We start from the raw sequence: 13,370 nt of genomic DNA on the forward strand, positions 1-13,370 counted from the left end.
TAGTTATTAAAAATTAGTTATTAAAGCTATTATGTGAAAAAAAAACTTTTCTCTGTTAAAGAGCATTTTGAAAATATTTTTAAAGTAAACACATTGTACAGGAGGGTTAATCGTTTTAACTTCAACTCTCTCTTAATAAACAGTTTATACAGTATATATATGTGTGTGTGTGTGTGTGTGTGTGTGTGTGTGTGTGTGTGTGTGTGTGTGTGTGTGTGTGTGTGTGGGCAGGGCCATTTGTAGACGTTTATCACTCTAGGCAAGATTACTATCGTTCTGTTGCTATTTATACTATATTATGCATGCCTCAGCTTGCAGAACAAAAATATCCTATACAGTATTTATCAGTGGTGGGCCTTTATGGCCAGTAAAGCCTTCTATGCTGGCCCAAACAGAGTACACATCAGAATCCCTTATTTATTTTCAATACATTTTTCTATGAATATTTCTTTCATTATTTCCTATATTCTTTCCCTTGGTTATGCTGCTTCTAGTAGTGTATTTGTATAGTAGAGCCTTTAACCAGTCATATATTATCAGCAAGTTCAAGCTAATGTCGAGTACACCGGGGCCATCTAGCTGGCATTATCATAACTCAACAATGTCAGCATTTTATTGTCCTTTCAAGAGTTCACACTTAGCTGATGATTGATTATAAAGCTTGTTTAGCATAACCCGGGACAAAGCCCTGAGCTTATAAGATCTTCAAGCATGGGATTCCCTCCCGCTTGCAAGGTGAGAGGGGAGTTTGAGCTCAGGTAGATCTCAAGAACTCCCCTACAGTAGCTAATGAACAGATGCTCATAAGAGATAACTATTTACTAGGAGCATGTCTATAGAGCCAGATTTGGATTAGTCAGGTATCTTAAGTTGCATGTTTTTGGACGGTGGAAGGAAACCAGGGAACCCGGGGTAAACCCACGTGAGCACGGGGAGAACATGTAAACTCCACACAGAAATGTCGGTTGGCTTAGTAAGGACTAGAACCAGTGACGTTCTTGCTGTGAGGCAACAGTGCTAACCACTTAGCCACTATGCCACCCATCTAGGAAGGGAGGAGGAGAAGGGGTGGAAGGGGGGATTCTTCAAAATAAAGATGGCTGTTATATGGATCTTCAGGTATTTATAGAGGCTCAGGAATCATCTGATTGGAGGTTTATAAATTGAATAATGTGGGACCGACTGCAAGCAGTCATAAGTACATGATCCTCTCGAAATTAGTTTATAAATACACCACTTAATTGGATGTTCAATCAGCAGCATCACTGTAAATAAGTTTTATTTTCACAGTATTATTATTGTAGATTATCAGTGCATTCTGGAAACGCTTGCAGATAAAAACGGTTGTAAATAAACTCATATGTAGCCTACAAATCATTCATGTTGTCCTAGCACAAATCAAAAATTTTATTGAATTTAGCATAACACGATCAAGTTGTCCCTAAAACAATCTCAAGAATTTTGTACTTTTCAGCTCTTTTTTAATACATAGATTGAACAAGCAGAAAAATCTTATTTTGAGTGTACTAAATGACTACACACACTTTAACAGTGGCGCTGTAAAAGACTCAACATGAAGATGAAAAACCACTTGAGCATCATAGCTTCATTTCACATTTACATTTAGTCATTTGGCAGATGCTTTTGTCCAAAGCCACTTACAATAGAGGAGACATTTAGCAAATTCACCCGAAAAGGCAGTACACACAAGGAGTGCTAATTATGCTAATAATTCAGGAAGTGCTAATTCTGCTAGAGCTAATAATTTTCAAGTTTTACTTTTTTTTATTTGCACCCTGCGCTATGTCCTGATTATATTTGCAAGACAAAATGCCTTAATTAACTTTACATAATCATATAACAGTTTCCAAATTGTAACCTATTAACTGGGGTTTTCCTCTGGCTGCAGTGCTACTGGGAGAGGCAGACCGGTGTTTTTCGGTTTCTGGTCTGGGATTTTCGCTTTCACTGGGTGCAGTTAACATGAACATTGAAGAGTTCGCACTTACAGATAATTGAGATAATAATGTAGGCGTATTTGCTGTGCTGTCCAGGAAGAGAGCTTTAAGCTCAGAAGGACACTTTAGCTCCTGTTATTCCCCTGGTCAGAGAGAGTATGAGAGGGGTCAGAATGTAGTGTATAGCCCATCCTCAGAACGCTCCCCCCTAAGTAAATTCATTTGTAAGTGCATGGAAAGTGGTGGAGGTATACTGAAGATTGAGGGGATGGAGGAGGACATACCAGATTATTTATATGGGCTTGTTCTACTGCTGGTTGGATAATTATATAATGGTGTCAATGTTGAATTAGCCTGTTAATGATCTGCTCTTCTCAAAATTTGTTTATAAACCTTCACTTCATGCGCATAAAACTAAAAATGCCAGTTTTGAGTGAGTCAGATTTCTAAGGATCTAAAGAATTTTTAAGAAAAGGTGTTTAGATGAGCAATTATGATTAATGCGCAATGACATCTGTCTGGTTTTGGCACTTTGTCATTTTTAATGTTGTTCTTTTTGTGCAATTCATCATAATTACAGGCATGAATAAATACAGATGTTCACAGTGAGGTCACAGCAGCATTTTTAAATTGAGCTATAGAAAAACTGCAACAGCAAATATACCTGAACAAATGTATTTTTGGCATAATAAACTTTTTTGCAAATTGCACTGCATTCCGTAAGTTAGGGCTGCATGATATTGGGAAATTTTTTATGTTGCGATTATTTTATTTTGCTTCGATTTATATTGTGACATGAACATAACATCACAGGAGAGCTCTATTTGGAAAGAATTGTTTCAAGCTGACTGATTATTCTGGGATTATTCTGGAAGTTTATGAGCGTTGTTCTGGATTATTATTTATAGGATAGGAGTAGTATCACTGTATTTAGGTACAGAAATTGAACAATCAAATGTAAAATGACACTGTATAAATAATTCAATAAATATATCTTTATTAGAGTTACAAATGTTGCAAACAACTCCATGTGCCTGAATACTTTAAACTCTCACATCTAAATGCTTACACAGTCAGTAGCCTTAACAACTTTCACTGCATTATGGTTAAACTTTTCAGTTACTCCAAAAGTCTTCTGTGTTCTGAACTGTGGCTCATGCTAAACAGAGATGTAACTACTGCGGATGTGCACATTGTGTTATCGATGCTGAAACAATATATTGAGCAGCCTCAGGGCCCTATCATACACCCGGCGCAAAGCTCAGCTTGGCGCAAGAGTCGTTTTGAGGCGTTGCGCTACGCTGTTTAAATAGCAAAAGCATTAGTGCTCATATGTGCACCCATAGGCGTTCTGGTCTAAAAAGGAAGGCGTGTTGAGGCGCTCTTCTGTCGCGTTGCTATTTTGAGAAACTATAATAGATTTTTCAATAGACCAAAACAAACCCGGTCTAAAGTCGAGTGCAGAGTTGCGCCTCGCTTACACACTGCGTAATACACACAAGATGTAGACCAATACGCAAATATCTTTACATATGAAAAAAATAAAATATTAAGGATATATATTTGATGTAGTAAGAATATATATATAGTATATAAATATAAAGGATTAAAATATTATAAAACATATTATTTTCTAGCCTACATAAATATGAAAAACCACTGCTTTTATGCCTTCTTCATCTCGAGAGGCTTTTTCAGTAATTCATAAAAATTTGCTTTTGTATAATGTTATTATTATTAGCAGTATTATTTATTATATCCATATTTATATTTGTTTTACTAAAAACAAGCTTAGATTTGCCCACCTGCCAGTTTTAGACCATATGGGGCACAGCGTGTGTTTTAGGATATAACTCAGGTTTTTGAACACACTTCGTTATTATTGTTCATTTATTCATTTGCTGGAAATTAGAACTGAATTTAGAAATAGTTTTGAAACAAATCTTTGCGCTTAACAAACAAAATTAATTATTTAAAGCTAATTGATGTCTGTGTGTAAAGGTTTCCCAAGAGCGCAAGTGAAAGTAGATTATTTATCTCTCATTCTCACGCAGTAGATGCTCTGTTTAACTGTTTTCTGTTTTAAAAAAAACTGTTAACTGTTTGCTTGTGAAATGCTCAGTTTTTCCACTTACACTTGTCATGTAAATAGCAAATGCACTTATGGCGCGACGCAAGGCTCTTAAAGGGAATGGGAGATGAGACTCTAATTGGTTTATTCTCAAACAACACCTATAACTCATTAAGAAAATAAACTCAACCCTTCTAGGCCATGGCACAAAGCGGATTTTCCGTCCTAAAATTAGCAAAAATGCATTCTGACACACCCTGAAAGCGTTTGCGTCCTGCGTTTTTGCTTTGCGCATGGACCGTCAAAATAGAGCCCTCAGTCTTACTTAGCTTAAGAATGCATGACTATAAATATAAGTAGAGCTGGGCGATATTGCAAAAACAATATCATGATATCCTGTTTCATATGTCAATATTTTTTAACAATACATTTAGGAATATTATGATTTTTTTTTTATTTAACCTCTATTTTAGTTTACCAACATTACTAAGGCAAATAGTTTTAATAGGCAAAAACAAAAATATTAAAACAACATATCTGATCTCTTTATAATAAAATGCTAGAAAGTGTGTGCAATGGTAAAGTGTAAACGCTGAACAAAGCAAACTTTAAGGTGTGAATAATAATAATACAGTAAACCTGTCCGCAACACAAATTATGATAATCAAATCTGAGCTTTCAAGTAAAGGAACCAGCCCTTATTATTCAAATACACACTGCAGCAGAAGTTGAATGACTACATTACCCCTATGCTAAATAATCTTTTATATTAGGTGCTAGTGGCTGGGATGCACAAGAAAAGAAACCAAAAAGCCACTCTGGCGACATCCTTTTACTGTGTTTGTCTGAGGTAACTAGTCTGCTGTTATTACTGAAATATGTGTATTTTGTAACAGTTTTGTTAGTTGTACTTGCATGAATTGAGGCATTCGGAAAAGTTCAGATGTTTCATCGGAAGGGAAATGTGTGCGTGTGAACATGTGCGAGTCGCTCCCATATCCGTGTGGTGCAAGTCGCGTGCCTCCATTGGAAATTACAAACTTACACCCCAAGCTTATTGGCACTGCTTCCAAGGCGTGCCCTTAGCAGCCACATTTTAATAAAACTATTGCGCTTTATACTGAAACTTCATACTAAATCTTTTTAATCGATATTGACAATAGTGTTCAGTCAATTAATATCAATAACGATTTTATCACCCTACCCTAAATAAAAGGTTGCTTTTTTGTACCATGTGTTGTATTGAGAATCTTGATGACAATATATCGGTCTTTCAGATGAGTTGCTAAACCGAAGTCCTGACTCTCTGTTGTCATTAAAAATCCCATGGAACTTCTAATAAATGTTAGGGGTGTAACCCCAATGTCCTGGCCAAATTGTCTCCATCAGCCCTCCATAGGCCGCCCAATCAACCACCATCCACCAAATTGGCTCTATCACTGTCTCTCCATTCCCCTTATATCTGCTGTGTGGTGAGCACACTGGCGCCGTTGTCCTGTGGCTGCCCTCACATCGTCCAAGTGGATGCTGCACACAGGTGGTGGTGGTGTCATCACAACAGTGCCACGCTTATTAAAAATAAAATAAAAGTCAACTCTGTTGTGGTAATTAGAATGCATTAATTTACAGATGTAACTGGTTAGAATGCATATAGTTTCTTAAAAAGCCTTTAAGAGCTTCAAATTTGTTAAAAAAAAAAGAAAAACAAGAAAACCTTGACAATGCAATGTGTTACCTCCTTAGCCCTTTTGGGTTTAAGTAGGAAGGCCTCAGACCACTTTGTAAAAAAGTCTTAACATTAAAACAAATGCATTGTTAGCCATCATTTGTTGGTGTAAGTTTTACCACCAAACCCATGCCCCCTAGTTCCCATGACTCCGGATAAACATTCAAATGTATATTACACATAATTGCTTCAAATTATTCCTGATTTACAAAATTACCATTACTTAGGCGTGTATTCTGTTTGAGTTTTTTTCTGACAAGCCTCATAGTGTGTTGAACTGAAATTCAACTATGACCGAACTGACACAATTTCAGTTTACTAGAACTTTTATGTTAAGCTGCTTTCACACAATCTACATTGTAAAAGCACTACAGAAATAAACATGAATTGAAATTGAATTATCTTAATCCTAATCTTTTTTTATCTTAATCTTAAATGTTTTCGGGGTGGTTCAATACGCTGTGGCGACCCTGGATTAATAAAGGGACTAAGCCGACAAGAAAATGAATGAATGAATGAAATGTTTTCGGACACTTCTGATTGATAAGGAAATCTTTAAGCATATGACAGTTAATACAATAGCACTTACACTGTAAAAAATATATATATATATTAGTCTGACAGCATATGTTTTAGGTCATTATAACTTATTGAACTAAGTTAATCATGTTCTAACTTAATTTCTTAAGTTTTGCAAGCTATTTTAAGTCAGTTTAACAAAATATAAGTGCAATGGAGTCGTAAGGTTAATTTGAATCAGCTTAAAAATTTAAGGTAACCAGGATTTCGTTTACAGTACCCATATTCAGACATGCCTGGCCATTATAATCTCTTGTTTATTGCATCAAGAGTTTTGTGAACCTGTTGAACTGTTGTGAAATTCTTGAAGAAATTTTTTTTGGCTTCCTCTTTGACTACAACAACTTTTGCTAGAGCATCATCTTTTTATTCAGGTAGTGCAAAACGTAATGGAAAGTGGCAAATTGTGGTATACAGTATTACAGGATGAACCCAGGTGTGGCATTCACAAACATTTTTACTCACTTTCGATTGGGACCTTTTTTGGCTTTCCTGAGAAAAGTGTTTTATTTATCTACATCTGGAAAGGCCCTCTAGTACTTTACCCCCCCCCCCCCCCACCCACCCACACACGCACACAAACACACACACACACACACACACACACACACACACACACACACACACACACACACACAAACACACACAGACATACATGCATAACAAATTACAGCATAATGTACTCTGAAATAAAAGTGTACAAAATATATAGACAAATGGAGAGTACACTCAAAACATTGTTTTACCTTTTCAAACTACATATTTAAAATGAGCTGACGCAACACAGCTTTTTTTGGAGACAGCTTAGTTTTTTATTTAGTAAATAAAACTAAGTGAACTTTTAAAACCTTTTAAACTGATGTGGTGGAGAAGTTTATTTAACTTAGAGTGAGGGAGCTATTAAATATAAATCACCAGAAAAACCAGTTCTACTCCCTAGTTGTGTTGTGGATAAAATATAATTTGACAAAAGAGTCTAAAATAGCTATAAAGTAAATGTAAACACAACCAGGATTTATTATCTACGTCTACATAAACAGATGACTTTCATAAAGTGTATTGCTGTTTTTTCCACTTCAGAGAAATTGCAGTAAGAGCTGATAAGTCATGATGCTTCAATTTGTATTAAACACAACAATCAGCCTTCTACATGTGTTTGCTACCTCAAATTACAAACTTATCTTGCAAATATCCACAATAAACTTGATAAATTAACAAAAGGAACAACAGTACCTTACCTCTTTGGGGTGTTCCTGAATTTACAATCTGTACATCCCACATTTTGCGTTCTGATGAGCTCTATTATTTTCGTCATTTTTAAAATGTTTTTTAATTATACATTTTATTGAAATCAAAATCTTTTGAAACATTATAAATATAATTAATGTCAGTGTTAATTACTTTAATGCCCTCTTGCTGAATTAATGTTGTAATGAAGTTAGCTCAATTTGTGAATATTAATGATTAATGATAACAAGTTATTATTAATTATGAATATTCAGAATTAGCTTATATTTAATTTAACAAAATAAAAATCGCCCGCTTGTCTGAGCAGACCCTAATTGTTTATTATTTAGTAAGGGGATTATAGCCTACTTCTTGTGAAGTAGAATAATTTTAGAAGTTTTAAAAAACTTTAATAAGCTGGCAGCAAGATCTTTTACCAATAAAGTGACTGTTTCTGGTTTCTGTGAGGCAAGACAAAGACAATCCAACGTGGTTATAAAATTATTTAATGACTTTAATCTAACATATAACAAACAAACATACAATAAACAAAAACAAAGAACAGTGAGGAAAATAGAGAGTTTAGATAAAAGGATGGCAAATCTATTTCAGTCTCTCAGGACTATTAAGAACCACCATGTATACAAACACCCTAAAAAAGGACACAGCGTCAAACGCATGACTAATACTGGTATCTTTGGGTTCCTTTCTCGTGTTGTGTGAGTTTTCTCTGATGTTTGGAAGATAAAGTCTCTGACAAAGTCCTTTTTGTCATTTGCCTGGAGTTTGCGGCGTAGAACGGAGGATACGTGCAGCACAAAACTTTAAGCTAAGTTATAATTTGCTGGAAAGTAAAAAACGTGGACTCAAGCATGTCACCGGGGTACAGAAACAGGGTCCTCCCTGGTGTCTGGGACCTTCTGCTAGGATTTGAAGGTGTAGATGGATTTTTATTATTGGTCAAGTCACTCCCAATCTCTTCTGACTGACCAATGGCGTGAGAGTAAAAGTTGCATGGGAAGCTTTCTTTGTTCCTCCTCGCTGGTCTGTGCGGTCCAAAGACACATACAGACTTTAACTCATAGTATAAAATTACACCAAGCATACAAGTTATGATATGTCCTAGACCAGGGGTCACCAATCTCGTTCCTGGAGGTCCGGTGCCCTGCAGGGTTTAGCTCCAACTTGCCTCAACACACCTGCCTGGGTGTTTCAAGTATACCTAGCAAGACCTTAATTAGCTTGTTCAGGTGTGTTTGATTAGGGTTGGAGCTAAAATCTGCAGGACACCGGCCCTCCAGGAACAAGTTTGGTAATCCCTGTCCTAGACCATGAGCTGTAGAATTGTGTACAGAGAAGTATGAAACCAAACATGACACTTTAAGAAATACATAAATTCATGCATTCTTAGTTTGTCTAATGCCTTGAAAAGAGTATATACAAGTGTAAGAATTAAGAGAAAATTAAAGGAGAGAATACATATGTTACAAATACATTACAGATACTTTGGGGTAAAATCTTGGGTTCTAAATGTCCTTTTCAATATTGGAGATTGTTTGAGTATAGACAAAAAGGGAAAGCAAAGAGAGAGATTGGTCACACTTTATTTTGATGGTCTGTTTGTTGAATTTAAGTTACATTGCATCTACATGCCAACTCATTCTTATTAGATTATAAGTAGACTGTAAGGTTGGGGTTAGTGTAAGTTGACATGTACTTGCAAAGTCTCTTATAGTCAGTTAAATGTCTGTTGAAGGAGCATATCAACATATATTAAGGAGCAGTATCAACATATATTAAGCATCATCATATTAAGTATCAACATATATTATTAATTATAAATATTATATATAATTCAAATGAATAAAAAAAAAATGTTACCAAGGGTTTTTCCTCCTTTTTTCTTCTTGTCTGCAATGTTCCTTTGAAAACCAAATAGAGAGGGCCAAAGCAATCTGCTACTGTAAGTGTCCTGATAGATAAAAGATGTTACCCAGGCAGACACCGGGTGTCAAAAATTGTCATGTTGAACAAACCCAGACCCTTTTAGGAGTAACAATGGAGTTTACCTCCAGACTATATGTTACAAATTTATTTTATTATCATTATTATTATTATTATTGTTATTATTATTATTATTAATTCAATCAATTGAATTCATTTTTTTGTTTAATTTGAATAATACCAACCCAAAACTATTGATTGGTAGCTTACAGTATATCAAACATCTGTATTTAAGGTTTCAAATGTAACTTTCTGGCACTAATTAGTTTAAAGGAAAAGGTCAAGAGTTGCTGACTCCAAACATTTGAATGCAAGGGTGTATAAATATCTGCTTTATTGTATTGATTTAAAACACATTTTAATGGCAGAATTGATTTGAAATGTTGTTGTGTGCACTACATAGGGGTGGAATGCTGTGTCGGATCTGGAAAGCCATTCAACAACATCGCAACAAAGGACTTCGAAAGGTCAAAAACGACGAGGGAAATTCAGAAGGATGAAGTCAACAGGAAGTGGTTGAAAATGAACACCTGAGCCAGCAAAATCCACCTTCCTAAAATGAGAGAGCATCCCCACATCATTTCATCATGCTGTGCCCTGGTTAACCTGTTTATTTGTCTTTCAGCTATGACCTAATGTTTATGTGTTATTTTAGTATAAGTTTAAACTCTCTCCAGGATTTCCATCTTATTTCCATGCAGTTTTAATAGAAAAACCAAAAGGGATGCAAAACGGCTCTACCCAGGAAAGACTGTCTTTCCGCTTTGTACACTTCCGCGCTGAGAGGATTGGCCTTTTCCAAATGACCTGGGAATGGTGTTACCTGCTTCACGTGGGACTTCAGATCATGCCATTTTAAAATGACAGAAAACATTTTTAGGTTTCTGTTTACATTAGCATTACAAGTCTGGAAAATGTGTATTATAAAAGATTTTGGAGGGACTGTCTTGACAAAATGATTACAGACCTCTTGGACCAGGGCTGTAGAGCCTCTTCATATAAGTTTGAATGTAATTTGCTAGTGCAGTACATAGCTAAATAACACGTGCCTTAACGTTCATCTGTAACTTGAGTAGCTCTGGTGCATTTTTTTCTATAAATGTGTGCAAGACCTGTCTTGCAAAAAGTAAACCATGCGGTTCACCAAAACATCAGATCAGGCCACTTTCCACAAACATGTATCTGCTTTCTTTTTAAGGAAGCAGCCTTTTGAATGTGACATTTTTTTCTGACGTATCAAGTTTGAACTGTGATACAATGAATCAACCAGCCAACCAATAAGTGATCGGTACAGATAACTGTCTGTTCAACTTTTCCATGATTTCTCAGCTGCCGTGTTTGAATGTTGACGCAAGAAATTTGATGCGTTTTGGTGGAGTGGTTGCACTTTGAGGTGCATTGTTTTGTCTAAGCTATTTCAATTATTTCCAAACTGATGTGTCCATGATGAACATGACTTAACGTAGTAGTAAACCGGATATTCAGGCTGTGGCTGAAACAAAATGCCAACTTTCGTTAGCTGGATTGCAAAACACTTCAGGCGATGAAAGTGTGAATGTCTTTACAGCCATGAGGTAGCGTCATGGCTAATAGCAACTAATAGCTTTTCCGATGAATTGTCGCTTCATTTGGTTTATAAAAAAGAAAGTCATTCGGCCAGCTCCAGATATTTAGCGTAGTGGATGCCATGAAAAATGTTGCAGTTAATGGGAACACAACGAAATGATGTGCATTTACATTCAGTACATGCAATCAAGTTATTTTTAAACGACTATCAAATGTTTTTAAGGACCTAAATTGTTGTAGCATTTGCTATCGTGTATCATGTAGCCTTTAGGCATTTTTGTTGTTTTGTCATTGAGCTTTTTTCTTTGCATTGCAATGTTTTTTATTTTAATATAGATATGATGTCAACTGAAGGTCAGTCATACACATTTTATGTGTTTGCAAATGTATTAAAGGGATAGTTTAACTCAAATAGTAAATTCTGTCATCATTTACTCACTTTTTATTTGTTTTCAACCTTCATAAGTTTCTTTCTTCTGTTAAACACAAAAGAATATACTTTTAAGAAAGCTGTAATCATTTACTTACATAATATTTCTTTTTCCTACTATGGAAGTCAATGATTGTTATAGAAGAAAGAAACTCCTGACCGTTTGGAACCACTGAAGTAGTGTTTCTCAACCACCAGCTCTGCACATTTTCCATGTCTCCTTAACCAAACACACCTGATTCAGATCATCAGCACAATAGCTGAGACTGAAAGACCTGTAATGAGTGTGACAGACAAAGGAGACATCCAAAACACGCAGTAATGGTGGTCCTCCAGGACCGTGATTGAGAAGCACTGCACTTGAGTGTGAGTAAATAGTAAGTCAATTTTTGTTTTTGTGTGAACTATCCCTTTAAGAGTTAATTGCTTTTGAAAACATCAGGTGTTGGACAATAGATCATGTTTCGATTCACAATCAAAACATTAGATGATAAAGATAAAGTTGGCAGCACAACCATTCATTAGTAGTCAATGTCAACAAAAAAATGTGGTTCATTGCATCCTGGTTCGGTTATTTATTTAGTTTAGTTCCCCATACAATCACAGACCAGCAAATAAACAATCATGTCCACAACCTTTTTAAAATCGTATCTTATACAAAATTAAAGTTGAGGTCCATTACTGTGCTTTTGTACAGTAGTGCAGTTTTTGTAGATGTGCAAGCTTTGCTATCTGAATCCAAGTTTCCCCTAAACAAGCCTCTGAAAAGATTGGAACTGTGTGGTTTGACTTTAACATGAATACAGTTTGGACCAAAGCAATTAAAAAAATCCAAATAAGACACAAGATGCGACAATAAAAAAATACAGTAAACCAACATGCCTGTTTATTTGTCATGTTTTGTCAAAGTGGAATGTTGGCCATTTCAGTTCAATTCAACCATCAGAAACCCATCTCCGTACAGCAGACTTTTATTTGTGTGGAAGAATTGTCCTGGTGTTGTTTGATGTTACATTTTTATAAGCTTATCAGTAGATTTAAACTGATAAAAAAAATACCAGCACATGTTGAAGGTCATATCGACAGCATATCTGCAGACTTGATTTTCTCTTTGATTTGTTTAACATCTAAAGTTAAGAACATCATGGATCATTTCTCCTCAGTACTCAGCAGTGCAAATGATGAAAAGCCCAGCTGAGTGCATTTGGAGAAAGATTAAACGTCATGCTTTTAATATGAAACTAAGGCATGGCTAGGCAGAATTTCTTTTTTTTTTTTTATTACAGCAACCTAAATAACACTTATTCTCTCTTTGCAACTGTATAGAGACTCACCCCCAGTAGGATTATTCTCTCTAAAAGCAAATGCAATGAGTCTTTTCTGAAAAGATCAATAATATCAGAAAGGCAATCAGCTCATCCAATCAGCCATGTTGTACTGACATGTTGGCAGACAGGCTCAACCACAATTTCTAAATTAAGGTTAAAATCTTGGAAGAGATTGTACAGATTATGAAAACATCAACCTGCAGTATTGACATTATTCTCACATCATGCTTCAAAATGGTGTTTGAATAATTTGGATACTAAAAATGATACATGCTCAACTTCTTTCAGGGACTTTTCCAAACTCAGTTAGTAAATCCCTCTTGAAAAAGAGCAACCTGGATATCATCTTATTGAGCAACTACAGGGTGGTTTCAAATCTAACTTTTATTGGCAAAAGTATTGAAAAAGTTAGGTTAACAAGTTCCTAACCTCCAAGGGATGTTTAGACAATTTTCAATCTGGTTTCAGAGCACATCACAGT

General features: G+C 35.6%; 1 protein-coding gene across 16 annotated transcripts in view; it reads left to right on the forward strand.

Annotated features, from left to right (window-relative positions):
- Window positions 1-12,438, forward strand: part of map3k15 (mitogen-activated protein kinase kinase kinase 15) — an 81,951-nt gene extending 69,513 nt beyond the window's left edge. For all 16 annotated transcript variants that reach the window (XM_073940827.1, XM_073940820.1, XM_073940822.1 and 13 more), the window contains one exon: window positions 9,969-12,438. In XM_073940827.1, the coding sequence (XP_073796928.1) occupies window positions 9,969-10,065 (97 nt within the window). In that variant the 3' untranslated portion in view covers window positions 10,066-12,438. The remainder of the gene's footprint in view (window positions 1-9,968) is intronic.
- Window positions 12,439-13,370: the final 932 nt, after the last annotated feature.

This window comes from Danio rerio, chromosome 24, assembly GCF_049306965.1.
Source record: "Danio rerio strain Tuebingen ecotype United States chromosome 24, GRCz12tu, whole genome shotgun sequence".
NCBI classification, from domain to species: domain Eukaryota; kingdom Metazoa; phylum Chordata; class Actinopteri; order Cypriniformes; family Danionidae; genus Danio; species Danio rerio.